General features: G+C 37.2%; 1 protein-coding gene across 13 annotated transcripts in view; it reads right to left on the bottom strand.

Annotated features, from left to right (window-relative positions):
• The window catches only part of AFDN (afadin, adherens junction formation factor), a 131184-nt gene that overhangs the window by 86347 nt on the left and 28509 nt on the right, over positions 1-16328 (bottom strand). For 4 of the 13 annotated variants that reach the window (XM_086626995.1, XM_086627003.1, XM_086627033.1 and 1 more), the window contains exons 2-5: positions 5815-6010; positions 3923-4038; positions 1837-2000; positions 320-480 (exon numbers count right to left, since the gene is read on the bottom strand). In XM_086626995.1, coding sequence (XP_086483121.1) covers positions 320-480; positions 1837-2000; positions 3923-4038; positions 5815-6010 — 637 coding nt within the window. Of the gene's footprint in view, positions 1-319; positions 481-1836; positions 2001-3922; positions 4039-5814; positions 6011-16328 lie in introns of those variants that run through there. The other 9 variants (XM_086627012.1, XM_086627018.1, XM_086627026.1 and 6 more) reach the window with 4 other exon arrangements.

Genomic DNA, 16328 nt, shown 5'->3' with positions numbered 1-16328 from the left:
TTTGTCCGTTTAATCAGTTTAATTCTGTCCTTCCTTCTTTCCTGGTTTAGCACTGTTAGCAAGATCAATGAGCATACTCTCTCCCATCAATTTGTCCATCACTGAAAGCTTTGACTTGTACTAGTCATAGAACACTCTTGCAAAATTTTACCTCTAGAAATCCTTCATTCTGTTACATTATGGATAAATTAGCCATGAAGTAGAAAAAATGTTGGAGAAAGCAGAAGTTAATTCAAATTTACAGGAAGTGCTGGCCTTAACAATACTTTCTCAGTAAACAGTTTACTGTTTACAACTAAACCAAAAGAAATACAAGTACCCGAGTCTGGTCTGCCATCAGAACTGCGAAATTCCTGCATTCTCTTCTCCAGTTTTTGCTGTCGCCGCCGTTTCATAACCACCTCGGGATTGGATATTGTGCGAGTGAAGCTGGTCTCAGGCATATCTTTGTAAACCTCAGCTGCAAGGCGAGAATTCTCACTGCCAAGTTAGTTTAAATAAAAAGGAAAAATTGTCATTAACAGCTTAAAATACATACATTCTTATCACTTCCTAAAGGATAAAAGGCAAGTAGAATCTATACACATAGGAAATCAATTAAGTTATTTTAAGATGGTTTCTACACGAATCTCACTTTTGCTGGGATTAACACTGTTCAAGTATCAGTGCTCACCTGAACAGACAACAACCAATTTAAGTATTGATGGTTGCTAGTTTTCAAAGAAAAAAGAGGCCTTCCACCTCTCAGAAGAAAAAAAAAAAAGCATTAAATAAAGTTTGCGTTATACCTCTAACTTTATTCTAATTTATAAAAACTGCAAAATGTAGAACAGAGTTAGCATGTGCTTGCAGCTCATGCTTTTTCTTTTCCTAATGCACTTACATACAATTCTATTTTAATTTAAAATAATTAAAGCTAAGTGACAGCACAGGATATTGTAAAGATCATGCTGACATCTGAAGAACATTGCAAACATATCCATGCAGAGCAGTACTCACATATGAAAAATAATCATGAACTCAAAAAAGTTTAAGAAAAAAAAAAAGAGCTGAGCAGCTAAATCCTTTATTATAAGTCAAGTAGTCAATTAATTTGTTTCATCTCTGAGAATTTGTTATGAATTAATCAGTTTTCATCATTCCATTTTCTTTCTGGTATGCTAAAAATCCACCACTAATGATTTTTTTTTTCCCTAGTGTATTACATATGAAACCTACAAAATCTGGTACAGAGACAATGTTTAATTTAATGTAGACCTTTCTCAGCTTTCTAGTTCTACATACGGTTATCCATGCCTGGCTCTTGCACTCCAGTTTTCTCTACAAGGATTAACGTATGTCCTACCCTGTCTCACTGAATAAGGCGCAGCAGATTTGGGAGTGAGAGCTGAAGAACCTGGAAGATTGGCTACCAAAATACGTCTCAGAGAAAAACAAACTGACAGTCAGGTGGTAAGTCAAATATAAAACACCTACACACATACTAATTCTTCTGGCAAAAGACAGAACAATCAAACACAGGGAGAGGAATAAACACACTCTAGAGCAAATGCTCAAAAATAAACATAGTAGGGAAAGTCCATGTCATCAAGCATGTGTCAATTTCTGCAAAAGGATAAAGAGGTGAAATAAAAAATTATTTCATAGTTTAAAACAAACCTTGTGGCAAAAAGTATATACAAACCACAGAAATTGCCACCACGTATTTTGGTTTACGATGCTATTGCACCCATGTCAACTACTTGCTTTTGACAGAAACAACTTACTTAGTAGACAAGGGAATCCTTTAAAGTAAGATGTAGATTATATGATCTGATCAAAGTTTAAAACACTTACATATCATCCCCATGAAGAAGTCTATCATCTTTATCTGATGCTTGTCGCAATGCCTCTTTTTCACGCCTCTTTTTTTCTTTTTTTTCTTTTTTTGAGAGAGTTCGTTTGAAATTCTGAATTACTCCCTCTTTTTCTTGTTTTTCAGGGCCATTACTCTGAGTCTTCTGAAATAAATGAGTTTAAAACAAATTCCATTATTTTTAGTCCAATTAAAAGTTAGTATTGGTTTTAACTTTCCAGAGGAATCTGATTAAGACGTATTATCACTAACACAAAAACAATACTTCAGGCAATAATATTGCATTACAAACAGATGGGACTAATGCTCTCTGGAATAACATAGAAGGCAAAAATAATTTCATATTCCAAAGCAGGTATGAACTGATTAAGCACCTTGTACTCAAGAAAGTGAAGAAACAGCAGAATTTTACTTGAATAATGCCTACTATCTACTTGGGCTCGAAGATCAAATGAAGGCTGCAAAACAAATTTCTGCCTCCCAGTAAAAGAACTTCACAAAACAATACTGCACTTAATTTGTTTTCAAGACAACTGTGTTGGAGCATCAGGCAATAATAAACTGCAAAAGGAAAAACATTACAGAGGACATTTCCCCGTACTGTATTTTTCTGAGTTGTCCTTCCCGCGTTCTCTTCTTCAATTCCTGCTTCTCACATACACAAGATACCTGTAATCCTAGGCTCATTTGCCTTCTGTAGAGAAAATAATAGAAGATGCGAGAAGGAAGATGCAGGATTTCTTGCTTCTATCAGAAGTGAAGAACACAGAGAATAAAGATTGAAGATTATTTAACTCAACGAATAGGAATAGTAAGTCTGGTAGATGTAGTGCAAGACATGATTAGGAAAGACATGGACCTACTGGAGTGCGTCCAGAGGAGGGCCACAAAAATTAGCAGAGGGATAGAACACCTCTCCTGTGAGAAAACGCTGAGAGAGTTGGGGTTGTTCAGCCTGGAGAAAAGGCAGCTCCAGAGAGACCTTACTTCAGCCTTTCGGTACTTAAAGGGGGCTTACAAGAAAGATGGGGACAGACTTTTTAGTAAGGCCTGTTGCAATACGACAAGGAATAATGGTTTTAAACTAAAAGGGGGTAGATTTAGACTAGATATACGGAAGAAATTTTTTTTACAATTAAGATGGTGAAACACTGCAACAGGTTGCCCAGAAAGGTGGTAGATGCCCTATCCCTGGAAATATTCAAGGTCAGGTTGGATGGGGCTCTGAGGAATCTGATTTAGTCAAAGATGTCCCTGCTCATTGCAGGCGGGTTGGACTAGATGACTGTTAAAGGTCCCTTTCAACTCAAATCACTCTATGATTAATTTTCTCTCCCCACCTCTAACATGGATGTATCCTGTAGTCAAAAACATAGTGTAAGTGTAAAAATTGCTCATGTATCTATACCCAAAGCACCTTTAAAAGTAACAAGCTCTAATTCCAAGAGCAACAGGAATTTAGTGCTCAGCCCAAGATGAACAACTTGTGAAGAGAATCCAGACTGAACAGTATGTTTTCCATAGCTATAAGCATCCAAGTTAGATATAATACATATAATTACATGACTTCAGGAGCCAAAGTCTGATTTGATTTAATTTAGCGTTCAAATGACTAATATATATATTAAAAAAAAAAAGGCTTTTGTATGACTGATGTTCACATGTCTCTCATTTTGCATGAGGAGGGAGATATTTGCATTACCTAGAGAATTAACAATTTTTAGGTAGTATTACCTCCTGGGTGTTTGACATCATATACTATTTGAGAAAATTTTTAATTCATCTATTAGAACAAAGGAAGCTTTAAGTTCTCTGGGCATTACATATTCCAGTACTAGACAGCTACATGGATCAAAGCATCACAAGTCATCTGAAAGATCACAAAAATGCTGTGCTGCACAGATGCATTTTAAGTATTTAAAAAAACTTGCTTCAGATATCAAAGGTCATCATCAGTAGTTGTTTTCAGGAGTTAGAAAAGCAGAAATTATGTTTTGCTATATAAGCAAGTCCCACACATTTTCAAAACTGCTGTTACCACTAGCATACTCCTTCTTAAAGACTCACCTTTGGAGGAAGAGTATCATTTTCATTCTTGAGAACAAATCTTCCCTCTCGATCATCTTTGTTCCAGTTTAATTGTACAACAAGAGGCTTCTCATCTACATCTAATCTTCTTTCTTCTTCAAAAGAAATGAAAAGCAGTAACAGTTACTTGGCACCTCAATAGTAAAGATACTTAGAAACAAGTTATGCTCTTAAAAAAAACAGAAGGTTGCTGAACAGAACAGGGAAACATAACTGATGTGCAAAGTACAGGGACAGAAAGCGTCAGGAGGTAGAAACATATGTCCCCTTTACAGGAACCAACGTAAGTGTATTCCCTCTATTTACATAAGCTAAAAGTCTACATAAAGTGGTCTTGCATACCTCCTTCATTAGAACTGACATCTGGGAACATAAGATTATCACTCAAGAGGAGAAGTTGCATCTACAGTTAAAATGTCTGAAACTTTGTAATTTCATGAGACTTCGAAATACTCATCTTTCCTAGTTTAAATTTAACCAGTCTGACTGAGGCCTAAGAACTACTATTCTGAAAAGACTGCACAAAAATAAATCAGATTATCAAATGAAAAAAAAAAAATCCATTATGCACATACACTAGACAAAATTTCATGTAGTATATTATATCTATTTTAAGTATATGAAAAAAATCTGAGTGGTTAAAAAAAATAAACAAGTTTTGCCACTTGGTCTCCCTTTTAGAAGTTGGAGACAGTATATGTGCATAGCAAGACAATGTCATGTCTTGCTATGTCTTTGAGGCCCTGAGCAACCTGATCTAGTTGGAGATATCCCTGTTCCTTGCAGGGGGGTTGGACTAGATGACCTTTGAAGGTCCCTTCCAGCCCTAACGATTCTATGATTCTATGATTCTATGATTCTATGAATGTCATCTTTGCAGTTACATCTTATTTAATGAGAAACACTCATATTGAATGAGGTGCCTCTCTTATGAGCGACATTTTAAACATCAAGAACTTGTTCTGCAAAAGAAATCATTTCATTTTGACTACAGGTACAATGCTAACAGATTTTTTTAAAAAACCTAAAGCAGAAAACCCACATACTATTCATTGCTTAAATAGTGATGACACATGCACTTTCATTTCATCTCTTATAATTCACATCAAGTCATCATTTGTAGACCATGAAAAGTGACACACTTCCCAGCAAATTTCCATTCTCTATCTCAAATTAAACTATTTCAGTCTTTTAAAAGCAGAATTTAAGGTAGCTAAACTACTTGTGTAAGCTTCCAAAGTACAAAAAAGACAAAGCACAACAAAAAGCTTGTTTCCTATCTCCATCACACACACTACCACCTTCCAACCCAAGCTTTCTACTGGCGTGTGGAGACACAAAGGCTAGCAGCATCAAAAGGTTATTTAGATATCTGAGCTCTTCAGAGGTAACATGACGGGATCTGTTTAAGAAACACAGTGGTTTCAGATAACACTATGTTGAACTTTCCCAGTTTAGCAGTAAAGGAACACGTGTTATAAGGCCACCTATCAAAGGCCCATAACATCAAAGAATAACTGAAGATGTACTCTTAAGCGCTCCAATTTAGCACTCCTATTCTCCCACTATAAATTTAGTCTTTATCTACTAGTCCTAAAAATAGCAACTCTTTCACAACTGTCAACAAATGAACAGGATGTCAAGTATAGCATTTAATCGATCATAATAAAAACTTATGTAAACTGCAGGCCTGATACGCATACTCGCATTTTGAAACACCACTCCCCCACATAAAAATTAGTAGCAACATACTGAGGAACAAAACACCCAGGCCTTATGTGGTTCAGAAGCTAGGGGCAAACCTAAAGATGTGGGTGTGGGTGGACAGGAACATGGTGCGGATTCAGGAAAGACTGTGAATAAACACTAACCTCCACTGACGTGCACCTCATAAAGCGAGTATTTAGGTGACGACAACATTCGCATGTCTGGTCGAAACTTCTCTGCAAGAGTTTCTATCACATCTTGAGTTGTGGCAGTACTAGAGACACGGATACATTTTGTTGCAAAATTTCCAGCTGCTTTATCTTGAAAGTAGAATCTCATTACTCCATGAAACTCCAGATCCTGTCATGAAATAAAAAATACAAATCTGACTGTTAGCTGACAGTTGTAAGGTTCAGAGTTCTTTTATTACTTATGAGTTACAAATAATTATGAAAATATAAGACATTCAAATATCACACTGGTTTTCAAAATTCTAGGGAGAGTAGAATTTACTAACTAGGACACCATAAACTTGAAAAACCAACGATATTCTGTAAAAAGAAATTAAGTACTCTCTATATTACTGGAAATATTTATAACTTGAATCTTTAATTATCCACATTTATGGCAATTGTCAGGTTTATCTGAAGGAGAATTAATAAAAACTTTTTTTTTTTTAATACCAGAAATGCTTCTTGAGACTGGTCTCAATGTATTTTGTTACACACAGCAGGTCCCTGTATCCCATGTCTGTAAGAGTACAGGCTAAATATGCTCAAGGAACAGCAACATGTCTTAAAGAGAACAGCTGTCCATCACAGCAGTCTTAAGCATCATCTTTTCTCTCCTCTTTCCCCCTCTTCATGCACACCTCTCTCTCACATGGGCATCTCTTTGTCCCAAAACAGCCTGTACAGGAAGATAAAACATTCAATGTGTTTGTTTTATTTTATACTTTCAGAAAGGTTAGTCTTTGGTAGAGCTCCCTAAACACTCTGGGAGGTAAGAAAAGCTTCAGTATCAACATAAGGTGAAAGGGAGGGAAGAAAGGGACTACAACTGTTAACCAGGTGGCTACACCACAGCTGCAATGTTGATCTGTTCAAATTATTGTAAATCCACATCCTCAGATATTTTCCTTAGCCATCAGAGTCCTGTCCTCCACTCCAGCCTACCAAACTGCAGGAGGATACTGGCTGCTCGTGAAACTCCATTACTAGTCTGAACACCGACTCCAGATTCAAATTTTAGTTCCCCAGTGGTCTCCACCTGGCTGATACTTGCCCGTTGCATAAATCCCAGGACTCAGGGGGCCCTGCACTCAGGGGGAATCAAGAAGATTCAAGTGCCCTAGTTGACATTGCCAAGTTTACTCTACAGTTTAATACCCAGCGCTCCAGTCTTCATTTTCCAGAGGCTTTGAAATAGATGTATCCTCAGGTGTTGAGTGTAGTGGTAGATTCCCTGCTAAGCACAGCCCTTTCCAGTACTAGTGATCAGATCATCTTTTTCTCTCCTCTTTCCCCCGCTTCATGCACACCTCTCTGTCACATGGGCATCTCTTTGTCCCAAAAACAGCCTGTACAGGAAGATAAAACATCCAATGTGTTTGTTTTATTTTATACTTTCAGAAAGGTTAGTCTTTGGTACAGCTCCCTAAACACTCTGGGAGGTAAAAAAAGCTTCAGTACCAACATAAGGTGAAAGGGAGAGAAGAAAGGGACTGTGATCATACTGATCTGATCACATGAAACACATCACAATATTTTTTTGAACAAAGAACCTGAGATATTTATCAAAACTACTCTAGCATTCAGAAGACGTTGCGGGGGGGGGGTTAAAAAAAAAAACAACCCAAAAAACCCCCACGGTGTTATAACCCTCACTAAGACAAACATCTGTCACCTAGATATACACAGAAATAAGCACTGTTCTTCCCAGAGCACTCCCATGCCTGCGCCAACACAGTGGTCAAATGCAAACGCACCATGGATCTAGACAATGGCCTATGTCGGGGGAGTTCCTGGCTACTACAATAGAAAGCACCTGTGCCTTGTTAGGACAGGTGCTGTGAGTCACGTTGGTCAACCGGAAACCACGTGACTCATGGGGGTTTAAAGGTGGGGCACTCCCAGGAGGGAGTGGGGCAGTTCCCTCCTGGAGACTGGAGTGATAGGAGCCCCTGGAGAGCAGCGTCTTGAAGCTCTCTGTTAGAAACCTTTGGTTGTGACAAGGACCTTTGGAGGGTGTTAGAGCCTTCTGATATACGAGGAAGATCACAACGACCTTCTGGGTTGTGATCCCCGAAGATTGAGGCATCAGTAGTCCGCAACAGCCTATCTTGTTTTATTCTCTGTTTTTATCCTAGCAATTTACAGTTTACTCTCTGAGCTGAAATTGGTGTTCCCACACAACTACCTATTGTAATCTCAACTCCTTCCTGCAAGGAGTTTTAGGTTCCAGATGCCTCACTTCAGCTTAACTGCCAGTGCTCATCCACTCCGGAGTTAACCGCAATTATTCAAAGGTGAGTTTCAATTCTTCTACCCTGAATACTTTTGTAACAGCTACTACTCACCTCTGAAAAGCATCCTATCCACTTCATTTCTTGTCTCTAATTATCTAAGTATTAACTAATTATCCATACAAGGTCCCACCTCTCTCATGCAGAAGGCTACCAAATGACTTCTGGAAATCCTACCTACCATAGCAAAGTGGAACTTCCTTACGTGTATTCTTGCTGACTCCCTCAGTTAGCTTCAAAAGGTTTGAGGCACAACTTGTACTCACAAAGCTCTGCTGACCTTTCTGCAATCTATTACAAGTACCACATGTCCATCAATTCTGTATGTTACTGTAGTTTCTCACCAGCACAGACAACATCCTGAGTAAACATCCTTTTAATATCAGTCTCACTCTGCGTTTATATCCGACGACTTAGAGGTGTCTAGCTATAGAAGTCACTATGTACCATGTAGTAAGATTACTTCATTCCTCATTTGCTATCAAGCTATTTGATGAACATCATCTGGTTCCAGCAACTTGCTTTCATGTTGTCTGTTTGTTCTCTAAACTCTTAACAAATGCTGATTTGAGAGCGCTCGATTCACCCATAAAAAGGTTCCTGGCAGGGCAACCTTTCCAAGCTTTTCGACAATGAACACAGATGCAAAACAAAGTTTTTCTACTATTGTCTTCTGGAAGTTTCTTTTATAAAGTGATCATCCTGTGGCCCTACAGCTTGTGGTAGGTTTGCTACTATTAATGTGCTGAAAGGCAGTTATTATTAAAGACTATTTAAAATTTATTACTCAAATCATATTTCTCTATCTTATGCTCTTATATTCTACTTGCCAGACTTTATATCCTTACCATTTTCCTTATTTGGATACCACTTCAGCTTTCTAATAACTATCTTTGCCTGATGTTCAGCCATGCCAGCTTCCTTTCACACCTCCCTTGATAGCTGGCATGCTTTTAGTCTGTACTTCCAGCATGACATCTTGAATTCTCTGCAGGTGGTAAGTACTTTGCTACTAGTTACCTCTTTTAGCTTTAACAAGTTTCCCTAGCGTAGCTATGCTGTACTTCCAATCGAGTTAAAAAATTTCGTAGTTCTTCCAAGAAAAATGAATCTAAGCATGTTACGATCCCTAGTACAGTGAGCATTCTTACGAGTAAGATTTTGAGCCACATCCCATACTCTTTTGGACCAACTTAAAAATAGTTGCCTCTTCTGTAAGTACTCCTTAACCATGGTGCTTCACAAAACAGCCATGGCTATTTTTATAACCAACTTACGGCTTTGATCCACTTGTTTGATGGCTGAAAAAGAAGACAATACACGAGCTTTCTGTAGAAGTGTCATGAAGCATAATCATATCCCATTTATAACACTTATTTCCCTTTACACAAGGTTTTCCCCACTACCATCTCAAGCTACTGCTGAAGCAAGAAGTTACAAGAGAAAATAAGTACACCGCAAAATCTCTTTCTTCAGGCATTACATATTGTATGAGTTCCCATACACAGATAAGCTTCCTGATGATTTTTTTTTTGTTTCGGTTTAGGTTTTTTGGGGGTTGTTTGTTTTGTTTTGTTAAAGAGAGGAGATCATTTAACTGAGGACACATTCCACTGTCCATTAACCATGCTTTTAATCCTATAGGATTTTTTTTAATTCTCTACAATGACACAGCAGAGATTCAAGAGCAAAGGAGTGCAACATAGATTCATTCAGAGACAATCTAGAAAAAATTCAAGAAGCTCTCTAAACTGCCATGGTGTTATTATTATTTAAAGTTTTATTGCTAAAACTTATTTCTACTTCCAGACACTAACAAAGCAGAGAGGTGACAAAACTGCATTCTGAATACTCAAGATACAATGTTAGTATAAAGCAAGTTTTGTTTTCCTGTTAGAAAAGAACTGATGTGTTCCTCTGAAGGATCATCACGTGAGTTTTGTTTCACTGCTTTGACAATCTGGATATGAAAACAACTAAATGCATCTACCACCAGCTGTCCATTTCCTCCTATCATCTTCTACAGCAGCTTCTTGAGCTGTGTCCCCACAACCCATGTGTGTCCCTCACCCCATTTTCCAAAGCTTTTCTTTTTTTTTTTTAAAAAAAAAAGACTGCACAACTGCATCACAATGCTTTTCCACTTCCCAATATAAAGCTCAAGTTAGTTTAATGTTTCATCTCCACTAAGTTCCAAACTGTCCCTTTGGGTATTGCTAGAGCATTACAGTATTTAAATAGAAGTGTTTGGTGATATGGAAGTAATTAGTTTCACATTTAAAAAAATCAGGAAAGTAGGAGACTACAAAAAGAAAAAAACACACAACAAAACCCCCCCTCAAGTCTTCATTAGTATTATTATTATTATCTATTTTTTATATATATATACACACACACACATATATATCTCCAGTTCAAGAGACATTTAACTTTCTGGCTAAATGCTTAGCAGATCAATAACAAACGCACACAGACACCAATGCCACCACTCATACTAAGACAACAAGATAGGCACCACACTTAAAAATCCACTCTCCATGCTAATTCTGTATTAAAGCCTTGATTTTTCAGGGGTACATTTCATCCTCAAACTCACTCACTTCTTAATTTCTTGTCAAGACTGCCAGGTAGATTCACTGTCGTTTATAACATGGACTTGTGTCAAGAGAAGAGGTTAAACAATAAAAATCACTTGTCCTAAACCAAACAGATATACAAATGTCTGCTACTGCCTAACATACACTTGTAAGTGGAGAAATCTCTCCAAAACATTTACAAATCTCTTAAAAACATCTTTCTCCAAAGACAAGAACTGCCATTTATAAATTACCAAAGAGAAGTCAAAATGTTTTCTGGATTTCAAAAGTGACTAATTACATAAGTGTACGAACGCTCTTTTTAAGTTCCTCTTGAGAGTTTATATGCATCATACGCAATTTCAGCTTTCTCATCTAATCATGTTTTAGATATTTCATGTATCTGCTGCACAAGTCCGTGGCTCCTTATGTAGGATTGTGAGGATATAGAAGAGTCTTTGGCTACACGATTACGGTCAATTTTCACAAAATTTTAATTCTGATCTCCTAACTGCAAAATATATTTTAAAGAGCACCTAGCAAGTCAGTTCTTTTTAAGCCTTTCAAATCATAAAGTCTATTTTCCTTAAATACAAAGTCTAATTATTCTTTTTTATCATTATCGGAACTTGGAGTAATTTCCAAAAGTATATCCTGCTCAAAAAGAAGGTTCCAACTTACATAATAAAAAATTGTCAGTTAACAATTGTTTCCTGGTTTTACAAAAGTTGTATCACCTCTTCATTAGGCACAAAAAAGAGATAAAAGTGCTTCAACTACTTAGTTATGACTTTTTGCATAATGTCAATGACAGACAGTAACTGCTTCAAAAACAAGTTAAATATTCCAAAAGTATGTCTTTACAAAAAGAAAATAAAAACACATGAAAGCATGAGAATGGCACACTTGAAACAACACTTTTACAATATGAGAAGACTTCAAAATTCCATAAAATCTTGTGAAAAGCTTTGATGAAACATTCTTAAAAGATATCTGCGTTCTCAGTGCTATCACCCTCCTCTGACATCCTCCTTGATGACCTCAGGCCATCATCAACTGAAAAACAGCACTACAAAAGCAGGAAGTAAACAAACTTTAATACCTAGCAGAGTCTCACAGATCACTTAAGTCACATTTAAAACTGAAAATGTGACATACAAGTTTTCAAATCAGTCATCATCAAAGTTTTCCATCAAGCTTCAGCAAAGTGATTCCTGTTTCTCAAAATGGTTTGTCTGATCTTTAAATCTAGCTCCCAGTTACTTACTATCAAGTAGCTATTACTGCTTTAAAGTAGTAATCAGTAATAATCAAGACAATCACCCATTCAAAGTTATGTTATAAGAAGCGCAAATAAGCAAGAGAGGCAGAGAAGAGCGTCTCAAGCTTTGGTCTCTGACTAGGGAGGCTGATTACACGCACACACACAAAGCGTCAGCCGTTCTGAAAGACCGAGGTATTTAATATTTGGGCTACTTGAACATCTCCACAGGAAGACAGCTCTTTTTTCTTCCAACCATCCCATTCTTTTCACACAACAATAACACAATCAAGAAGAAATATGAAAAACAAGCAGAAAGAGGTAAAAAAGAATGTACTGTAAGTGAGGTATGGAAAACGTCTGTAGCGTGACATGGTGGGATTTGCAGCAGGGAAACCTGGACTTCCTGAGAAATCAGATAGGCTTCTACAAACAAAGCAGTAATATCCAGAAGCAGTAATCCATAGCTATGCTCACGTATGAGAAAGGAAACCGCTCCTTTAAACTGTCGGAGGAGGTAATGAGGGAGTATTATCCTAGTACGTAGGAAGAAACAATGAATGAGAAGATCAGGATCACTACTCCCACAAACCAAGCGAAGAATACTCGTAGGCTTTTAAACTACTACGTCACCAATATCAGTCACAAAGCAATATATACTTCAATACTTAAGCATATTACACACTATTTTGTAAACTATTCCGTCTCAAGCTGTAGAAAATATCTAAGTTTCCCTTCAGAAATTCTCATCTGTAACCCCTCCAAGAGCCTATCTTTGATCTCTTTTAGCTGCATTGATAACACTGTTTGCTGTGCAAGCAATATTCTGCATGACCACATCTAGAAAATACCAAAAATCAGCATTAGGAATGTCACATCTTTCTTCCCGCCCCATTCAAATTCTATGGGCAAAAGCCTACAAAAAACTAAATCCTAACTAAGCTATGATTATTATTCAGGTACACGTACTTGCTCAGAAGTTTTGCTAATATAATATAAATTACAATAAAACCAATCCATAGTGTGACAATTAGAATTAAAGCTTTCAAGTTTTCAAACAAATTGTTTTCTAACAGCAAACAAGTTGCTTTCAAACAAATTCAGGTCACAACATTGATATAACACGTCAGCATACAACAGTGTTATCACTGCAAAATATTCAGAAACGTTCACATATCACCTTTGTATGCGACCTGTTGTCAGTGTACACAGTAAAATGGAATTGCTTCCTTTGCCTCTCCAAAAACAATAAGTATGGAACAAATACATACAATTCTAATGAATATTAAAAAAGAATTCATACAAGACTTTAAACCCTAAGCATACTAAATCACTAAGAGAGTAAGCACTGAAATTACATAAGGGTCAGGTTTCTAGCATACATTCCCAGCAGTGAATTCTCAATTTGAAACTACAGGATAGACAATATTTTCATACACAGACTCTACAGCCAACTATTAAAAAGGAATTCCAAACAGTTTTTTTTTTAAAAAAAAATCCTCTTAACTGTTATAAACCATTTTCCACACAGTGGAGAAAAGCAATGTTCTTGCTAAGCTAGAGTTTTTCAGATACCTTCAAAAAGTACAGCTTCAAGATTAATGATGGAATACCCTAAATGATTCCAAGAGAAGAGAGGAAAAACAACACAGATGAAAAAACAGCTCCTATAAAAATCATTTTTATCAGCTATATTTCCTTTTCCAAACTTGACACCTGGATCAACAAAGACTTTCCACTACAGAATGACTCATGCTGCCACAACAATTTATGCACGCCGTAATGTTCACAGAAGCAGGACCAACAGCACAGCTGTCCATCAGAGAGAATTATCAATAATCCACAACACAAGAAGCATAACTAAATGAAATCTCCTCTTTATTTTCCTGAAGAAAACTGCATCTCAGGAACCAGCCCCACTACAATATGAAACAAAGCCTCAAGAGCAAAAACCAAGAGGTACTACAAATGTTTTTATAATATAAATGTAATGCAATGACGTCCATGCAAAACCCACTGCAGCCTATGACAAATGCCACAATCTTAAACTAGGGCCAAAACTCATGGGTATAAATATAATTAACACATACCTAAAAAAGGATTTACTTTCATAAATGAAGCTTGAATTCCCATATGAACCTTGAATTATCATTGATGCAAATATTCTACTGTATACCTTTTATGCGTTCTCCCCACTTCCCATTACCCATCTGCCCACACAGCAAAACAGATTAACATAGTAACTCTTGGAATGAAACGCACACTAATGTAATCCTGAATATTTTCCTAGTGAGATACACCTCCCAGTTCAAAAAATTAAACTTCAGAACAGACCCATCTACATTAGGCAGATGAACCAGAATACTTCCTACCTACTTCAAAACAAACAAAAAGTTGATTTCAGATTTGTGTTTTGTCAGACTCAGTATGCAGCCATCAACCATGCTTCATGCTGAAAACACTTAAGTTTTCATAACCTTCTACAAAAGACATTGTCGTATGAGCAACATGAAGTATCTTCAAGCAAGATTTATGACTCCAGAAGCAGCTAGCATTAAAAATAAACAAAAGTCTGCCAAGGGTGCTCCCCAAAAGCATTATGGGATTAACCGTCTAACTCGAATTGTCAAACCTACAGTAAATGATGGGGAAAATGAAAATCTTAATAGCACTTGCAACATATAGCAACTGTCTGCCACCTGCAGGATGTTTTTTGTTAGGCTGTGGTGAACATCATCATTTTAACCTTTCACAATTAACCACTGAAAACACAGATTGCTCTTACAAAACACAATCTACAACAGTTAACTGAAAACCAAAAATATTTTCAACAATTAGCACTACCAACAGTTCAGTAACTATTTAACCATTCATTAAACTAGAGTGCTTAAATGCAAAATGCAACAAATAAAGCTTATAGGAGATTAATTTATACCCCCTGATTAAATCAGACCCCCTCCCCATTATTGATGCTGATTCAACAGCCATTCAGTGACTCTCCCAGTACTACAACACTGCGGACCTGGTCATCAGATATCAATAGATATTTTGAAATCATGCCCCAAAATAGTTGTTGTGGGTTTTTTTTAATTAAATTGTTCAGAAAATTGTTTGAAGGAGGTGACATGACAGGGGAAAAAAAAAAAAAAAGGAAAAGTAATTGACATGCATTTGGTGTATTAAAATACCCTGAAAGTCTCTAACAACAAAACACAGATACAGGCAGGGTACAATCATATTTGAAACCAGCTAAAAAGCCAGTCAAAACCAAAACAAAGCCTACTTTGCATTAGTCATAACATATTTAAAAGCAAGAGCAAAAGCAACTTTGAATTAGTCATGACATATTTAAAAGCAAGAGCAAAACTAACAAATAGTAATGGCCCTCAAGAATTTATCATCTGTCTACTGTTTACCTACAATCTGTCATTGTTGCAGAACTAAGAACCAAATGCTTATAAACAACTCCAGAAAATTTAAGAAAAATTAGAAGTACAGATAATCTACTACAGCTTCTTTCAGATATGTCTTTTTAAAAAGTATTTATTTAATCTGAATTCTTCATATTATTTAATGTGTTAAAGACTGTTCCTTTTAAACAGTCCGACTTGGAGGAAGAGGAACACACTATTACATCCACCTCAAACCAAAACACGATAGGAAAACCGTAAGCGGGATAATGACAGTTCAGGCAATGGAAGTCTGACTTTTCATTGGCATTGCTACTTGCCAACCACTTGCAGAGCTGCAATCCCTATATTTAAGCATCTTCAGGCACCAATCAGGTCACAAAAGACAGCCCTTACTCACTTTAACATTAAAAGCGTAGGCACACAGTCATTTACTCTAGCTGCTGCAGAAAGCCCTTCCTCATAGTCAGACACTCATTCCCGCCTCCTCCCTCATGCCAGGCACCAGCAGCCTGCAGCTGTACAGCAACAGGAATCAGGTTAACTAACTCAGAAGGTATTTTTTTTCCCCATTCCACTCAATGTGGAGGAAGCTGTCAGAGACAGCAGCTGGATGAAATTGCCCTTCTGCTGGCACCTAGTACCACCTTGAAGGAACCATGAAACAGCAAGCTTTGCCAAGCTAGACACCTTATTCCCCCTTTTGCACTAGCATCAGCACATACCTGACCCTGCACAGAGCCTTCACGGTGCTATAAGCCAGCAGGTACTACTTTTTTTTGTTTCAGGCTACACTGGCTTGGCACACTGTGAAGTCTTTGCACAGGTCAGACAAGCACCAGACCAAAGAAGGGAGCAGAAAGCAGCAGCCAGCAGCTCATCTATCCAACCTAATCTGACTGCTCTC

Source organism: Tauraco erythrolophus, chromosome 2 (assembly GCF_009769465.1).
Source record: "Tauraco erythrolophus isolate bTauEry1 chromosome 2, bTauEry1.pri, whole genome shotgun sequence".
Classification (NCBI taxonomy): domain Eukaryota; kingdom Metazoa; phylum Chordata; class Aves; order Musophagiformes; family Musophagidae; genus Tauraco; species Tauraco erythrolophus.
This window is presented reverse-complemented; position numbering and strand designations above follow the sequence as displayed.